The following is a 6,549-nucleotide window of genomic DNA, read 5'->3' on the forward strand; positions in this document are numbered from 1 at the left end:
AACCTTTCCTCCTTCCTTAATGATTCCTCAGCAGATGTTCAAGTGTAGAAGTGATAACTAGTTAGATTTTCCCCATCACTCAAACGTTTGCTACTTGTTAAATTCCATGTATCCTTTGGGACTGATTTGGTCAGTGCTGAGCAGTTCAGGCGTGTGGGTTTGCTAATCTTGGCTCTGAAGGACACACCTAAAGGTGAGACCTTGCCTTGACCTCTGTTCCCTTTGGTCTTTCCTCTATACTCGCACAGAAATTTAACCCGTTCAAGTTGTGTTTTATAACTTCACAGCAGCTGTTGTGGTTGATGTCTTGGAGAATATGGAGGGAAATGAAGTTCCAGAGCAGTAAAAATTGAACAAAATGCTAAACCAGAAAACAGGGATCTGTAAACTCAGAATTCTAAGAGCTGCATGAGCGAAATAATTACACCCCATAGTATGTGGTGGTCTGACGAGGCTTGGTGCTGGTGTTTGCTGCAGCAGCAGGGCACAGCAGTGCAGGGAGAAGCAGATTGGGCTCCTGCTGCTGTGTGTGGCTCGAGGGCTCTGCTGGGGTCGGTGTGGGCTGAGCCCTGAGCCACCTCAATGGGCAACAACTGAGCCCTGTGACTGCTCGGAGTGGCAATGAGTTTGTGGTCTGCTCGGGCTGGGGGAAAAACCCTTTAAAATTGACACTAATTTGGACCCTTTGGCAGTTTTAACAGAGAGTGTGAGGCCTGAATGGATATGAAGAAGGAACATCCCTAGATGTGTTCCTTCCAGAGCAGAGTTGAGACACGTTGTCAGAGCAGTGTAGGTAACCTTGTACTGCTGCTGTCTGTGCTGTATCTGTTCTGGGGAGAGGTGGAGGACTCCAAGTCCGGACTGCTGACGAGTTCCCAACTGCTTCACTTCCTCCAGGGAGCTGAGAGGCCAGCTGGGTGGTGGGAAGGGCCCGAGGGGAGCTTGGCATCTCGAGTGCTCAGCTGTACCATATCTGTTACGCGCTCTCTGAGACGATGTTGGTATTGCCTAGGATGTTCATGCTGATTGCCTACTGCTATGTAAACATAGTCATATCTTCAGCAGTGTGGTCACTAGGTGGGAAAGCTAATGCTGAGTTTCGTTTTGCTGCAGTTCACAAATGCTTTTTTATATCTGCAAGAAGCTCACTAGTCATCAGATGCTCAGCAGCACAGAAATCCTCAAGTGGCTGCGAGAGATCCTCATTTGTAGGAACAAATTTCTTCTGAAAAACAAAGTAAGTGAAGCTTACCACCTCTGTTGGGATCATTAGCATGACTTGTTCTGTCACTTTATTTACCAGGTTATTTTGGTGATAGCTACACCTACATTTCTGTTCTCTGATTTCCTCTCTGCCCTGTGAGGCACTTGGTTAGAATTGGTAACGAGAGTTAGTTTTGGGATTTTTACTTTTTCCTTACTTCAGCTCACAGGTTGTTGTACTTGCCTGGAAAATGTGTGTTCCACAGAAACCTATGCCTTAGTCCTATGTGCCTAATGCAAAGGGAGATAGTTCCCGAGGTGAGAAAAAGAGAAAGTAAAATGGTAAAACATAGACCTACCTGGATAAAATAGAAGTTCCCTTTTGTTTGTCACATTCCTCTGAGTCCCAGAATTGTGACTTGCTGCTTTCTGATGTTATGGAGCTATCAAAGAGTGTATTCCTGAAGGGGAAATGCTGTTCTAAGACACCATTAACATGGGTAACTTGATAAAGCTCTGGGAGTCCCAGTGTGCAAGGTGCTGTGTAAATGTTGAAGAGCTTTTGCCCCCCTCAAATCTATCTTTTTTACCCTCTTAAAGGAAAAATGGATTTATTATTTTCCTTCTCTCTCTTTATAGCAATCAGATAGGAGTTCCTGCCACTTTCTCTTCCTTTATGATGTCTCTGGAAGTGGAACTAGTCAGATTTCCCTTGACCATGAAGAGATGATACGCTGTGCTCCGGGAGCTACCCTCAGGAAAGGGAAAGGGAATTCCTCCATGGTAAGTAACCCATGATAATAATTGATTCTGACACTTGGGAAAAAACCTGTGTGCAAGCAGAAATTAAACTGCTTCGAGGGCAATTTTTGGAAACAAAATGAATGGTTTCTGAGGAGGAGAAGACATCTGTACCCTGCCTTGTGTGCAGTTGATGTGCTGGTTGATAATGGTGTTCCGCACCTCGTTCCGTTCAGGTGCTGGTGAACGTTTCCTCCTTGGGAGTGCACACTGCATCCCTCGAGAGCATGGGAGAGCTCTGGTGCTCTTTAGGAGTGCTTATTTCTGCTGGAACAAAAGCAGTTTTAAACACAGCTTGGCCAAGGCTGGATTGTAATAAAATTTTGTGTTCATAAGCAATATTCCCAGCCTGGGAATTCTGTGTTTCCCAAGGAAAGCACAGCAGGATGCAGTGGGACCCCGATCTGCCGCCAGGCCCAGACCAAGCTGGAGGTGGCCCTGTACATGTTCCTGTGGAGCCCAGACATCGAGGCAGTGCTGGTGGCCATGTCCTGCTTCCGTCACCTCTGCGAGGAGGCAGATATCAGGTGTGGGGTAGATGAAGTCTCAGTGCACAACTTCTTGCCCAACTACAACACTTTCATGGAGTTTGCGTCTGTTAGCAACATGATGTCCACAGGTGAGAATCATGAGTCGGGTAAGGTGACTTTGCCTGGGGAACAAGACTGTTGCTTGTGTGTGAGTTCTTTAAACGCGTTGAGGTTCTTGATTTGATGCTGCTCTGGCTTTTCATGAGGAATCTTGGTCGTGTGTAAGGAATGTGGGTGACTGAGTTCATGAGGATTTTATAGCGGAACAGGAATCTGCTGTTTCTAAACACTTTAGGGGGGTGTGTTCAAAGATCACAAACTGGCTGTAGGAGGGTTTGCAGGGCACTTGGCTGAATGCTGTGTCCCTTGCAGGGAGAGCAGCTCTGCAGAAGAGAGTGATGGCGTTGCTGAGGCGCATCGAGCACCCGACTGCCGGCAACACCGAGGTAACGTCCTCGAGCTCGGATACTCTGTGTTCATGTCTTTAGAGACACTGAAATCCTGCAAGGAGTCCCAGTTAAATCTTGATGTGTCTTCTTTCAGGCCTGGGAGGATACACATGCGAAATGGGAGCAAGCGACAAAACTGATCCTTAACTATCCGAAGACCAAAATGGAAGATGGGCAGGTGACTATGAACGTTTTCGTAGCTTCAACCTCTAGAAATTCAAAATTCTAAGCCTATTTATTTTAAGGAATTTGAGTTTTAATCTAGAAAATTAGTTTTGTGGATAGGCTTAAACTCCATGGAAATGTTCCAGAATGGTAGTCAGTTGTCTGCTTTGTTTATTAAGAGACCAAGAAATAATTTGGCTTAAATTGCTGCAAGGGACAATTAAGTTGAGCTTAAAAACAAATTGGTAAAAAGAATAGGGAATATTGTGGAACACTGCTGGAGAAACTCTGAAGTCCCTGTCACTGGGAGTTTTTAAACAAGCCTCTGGCAACCATGGTTTAAATGTGCTTCACCCTGGTGCAGAGCAGGGGGTTGACATCAGTCCCCTCCAGCCTTGCCGCTCGCCTTGCTGCAAACGGCCTCTGGACCGATTCCTGTTTGTGCTCTCACAGTGCACTGAAACAGGTGAATTTTTGAGGCTGGAGCTGTAAATGGTAGGCTGTGGTGCAGAATGCTTCAAACTCTGTGCATGAGTTAGGCTGGAAGAGCTCTGAGCATCGGCCGTTCCCGTTCAGGTCTCGGAGAGTCTGCACAAGACGATCGTGAAGAGGCGAATGTCGCATGTCAGCGGCGGCGGCTCCATAGACCTGTCGGACACGGATTCCCTGCAGGAGTGGATCAACATGACAGGGTTCCTGTGTGCCCTGGGAGGGGTGTGCCTGCAGCACCGCAGCAACGCCGGCCTGGCCACCTACAGCCCCCCCATGGGCCCCGTCAACGAGCGGAAAGGCTCCATGATATCCATGGTGTCCACCGAGGGCAGCGTGGAGACGCCTGTCAGCAAGTTCATCGACCGCCTCCTGACCCTGATGGTCTGCAACCACGAGAAGGTGGGGCTGCAGATCCGCACCAACATCAAGGACCTGGTGGGCTTGGAGCTCAGCCCGGCGCTGTACCCGATGCTCTTCAACAAGCTGAAGAACACCATCAGCAAGTTCTTTGATTCTCAAGGACAGGTAGGGTGGTGATGGATTACTCACGCTGGTCTGAACAAAAAGTGTCAGTTGTGTCTTTCACCTAGTCAATAGAAAGTGTCAGTTGTCTCTCAGCTAAGTGACTGACAGGATTCCCTGTGTGCTGTAGGAATCCCCAGGAGCAGTGTGATCCTCACAGCACACGCTGATGATGTTGTGTTTGTGATTCCAGGCTCTGGTTATCACTCTTGAATTGTTAGTGAGCTCTTGAGCACAGAATCTGTGGGAATGTTTGTGGACTCCTTATGGCTGGCAGTGTTGGCAGAGTGAATTCTGCCATGTGTTGGAGTCCTGGTGGTGCTAGGACAATACTTGTCCCAGAGCTGTTTGTAGTGCTGCAGTACACTTGGTAGATGCCTTTGTTCTGGAATTAAGAGCAGCAATTTTCTTCCTGTAGGTTTTGTTAACTGAGACCAACACACAGTTTGTGGAGCAAACCATTGCCATAATGAAGAATTTGCTGGACAATCACACCGAAGGGAGCTCAGAGCATCTCGGGCAAGCGAGTATTGAGACCATGATGCTGAACCTGGTCAGGTAAGGAATCCTCCTGACCTTCCTGTGCACAGCAGTTGTTACAAAGTGAGTTAGAGCCTTCCAGTTTGTACCTTTTCTGCTTCCATCCATGGAGATGCAGCAGCTGATCTTCTGCTCCTCCCTGCGGTTCTGACAACTGCAGTAATCACTGAGGTCATTTGTGTAGCATGAAGGGTGTTGATGAAGAGTGACTTGGCCCTGTTGCCCCTGTTCTCTAAACATTCCTGGTTTCCTTCTATATGTGGATGGCAGTGGTTAAAAACCAGGTGAAGGGCAAATTCCTGTTCAGTTTTATACTAACAGGAAAGTTGTTTGGCTAGAGGAAATTTTCTACTGGTGCTCAGCTGACGCGGGGAGTGGGGAAATAGGAAACGGCATGATGTCTGTAATTAACCTTTTTGCTTTGTTTGCAGGTATGTGCGTGTGCTTGGAAATCTGGTGCATGCCATTCAAATAAAAACAAAGCTCTGCCAGTTGGTGGAAGTGATGATGGAAAGGAGAGATGACCTGTCATTTTGCCAGGAGATGAAATTCAGGTAAGGATGCACTGCGTACCCTCTGGGGTGGTGTGCCAGGGGCAGGTGTCCATGGGTTTGGTTACATGGTTGGAAAGAGAAACCAAACACTGTCACACCAGTATTCCTGATGAGTTCCCTCATCTTTTCCTTCAGAATGATTCAGAGCCTGGTGCTGCATTACAGTTTTGTTTTGATGGTGGTGACACTAAACACACGTAACAATTCAGTGTGTGGTGCAGATTGGTCTAATAAACCCAGTTCCTCTTCATTGTGTGGTCTTCACACAGCTCTCACACTGGGTTTGCAAAAAACCCCCAAACTAACCCCGCAGTAAACCCCTGCAAAGCTAAAGCAACATATCTGTGTGCAACAGGAACAAAATGGTGGAGTATCTGACCGACTGGGTCATGGGAACATCTAATCAAGCCACAGATGAGGATGTGAAATGCTTGACAAGGTAAGGAGGAACACTTCCCCTGTTTGTGAGGCTGTAACAGTGCTCCAGGTGGCATTTGATCCCATGGCTGAGCTGGCTCCGTGGGCTTCCTTCAGCAGGTGTGATCTAGGGAAGGGCAGGAGTTGAAACAAGTTTTGGTGAGCAACAGCAGAATTATGTTTGATGCTGAGTCTTAACCAACATGGCTCCTTTTGGTACTTGTTCTGATTTGGCACTAGGATTCACCTTTTATTATCTAGAGCTTTGTGTGGTGCATACTGAAGGGAAAATCATCAAATATGTAGTGCTGAATTCGTACTTTACTGGGATTTTAGTGACAAGTTTGGATTGCAGTTGTTGTCCTCAGGAAACAGTGGTTGAAGCTGTCCCACAGAATGTCAGAGTTGTTTTCAGGATGGACAGAAGTTTAGCAGAACACCTTCTTTATTAAAAACACTTTTTCACTTGCAGTTAGATCTATAAGGAAAAGGGAATTTCATTGTGTTCTATTCAATTCTGTTTTGCAGAGATCTGGACCAGGCAAGTATGGAAGCAGTGGTCTCTCTTCTTGCTGGGCTGCCCCTCCAGCCTGAAGAAGGAGATGGTGTTGAGTTGATGGAAGCCAAATCCCAATTATTTCTTAAGTAAATAGTTACTTTTAACGATTTTTCTGTACTGTGACAGTCAGTAGAAGCACCGTATAACTGTTACTGCAAACCGTGTTGTTGGTTGGAGAGCGAGTGTGCAGGATTTGAGGCCAGTCTGGCGGTGTGAGTGCAGGCGTCGCTGGGGCGGGCGTGAGGCTGGGGGAGCTCGGGGCCTGTTTGAGCTCCTCTCACCCCGTGTGCCTCCCCAGGTACTTCACGCTGTTCATG

At 47.3% G+C, this 6,549-nt stretch overlaps 1 protein-coding gene across 1 annotated transcript in view; it reads left to right on the plus strand.

Moving 5' to 3' along the window:
- Positions 1-6,549, plus strand: part of NF1 (neurofibromin 1) — a gene marked incomplete at its 5' end in the record, with an annotated part of 29,652 nt that overhangs the window by 13,151 nt on the left and 9,952 nt on the right. The window contains 11 exons of the mRNA XM_009084133.1: positions 1,114-1,237; positions 1,843-1,986; positions 2,377-2,623; positions 2,907-2,980; positions 3,078-3,161; positions 3,725-4,165; positions 4,581-4,720; positions 5,134-5,256; positions 5,612-5,695; positions 6,202-6,318; positions 6,531-6,547. Of these exons, the coding sequence (XP_009082381.1) occupies positions 1,114-1,237; positions 1,843-1,986; positions 2,377-2,623; positions 2,907-2,980; positions 3,078-3,161; positions 3,725-4,165; positions 4,581-4,720; positions 5,134-5,256; positions 5,612-5,695; positions 6,202-6,318; positions 6,531-6,547 (1,595 nt within the window). The remainder of the gene's footprint in view (positions 1-1,113; positions 1,238-1,842; positions 1,987-2,376; positions 2,624-2,906; positions 2,981-3,077; positions 3,162-3,724; positions 4,166-4,580; positions 4,721-5,133; positions 5,257-5,611; positions 5,696-6,201; positions 6,319-6,530; positions 6,548-6,549) is intronic.

The sequence above is a fragment of the Acanthisitta chloris genome, unplaced genomic scaffold (assembly GCF_000695815.1).
Source record: "Acanthisitta chloris isolate BGI_N310 unplaced genomic scaffold, ASM69581v1 scaffold33621, whole genome shotgun sequence".
NCBI classification, from domain to species: Eukaryota; Metazoa; Chordata; class Aves; order Passeriformes; family Acanthisittidae; genus Acanthisitta; species Acanthisitta chloris.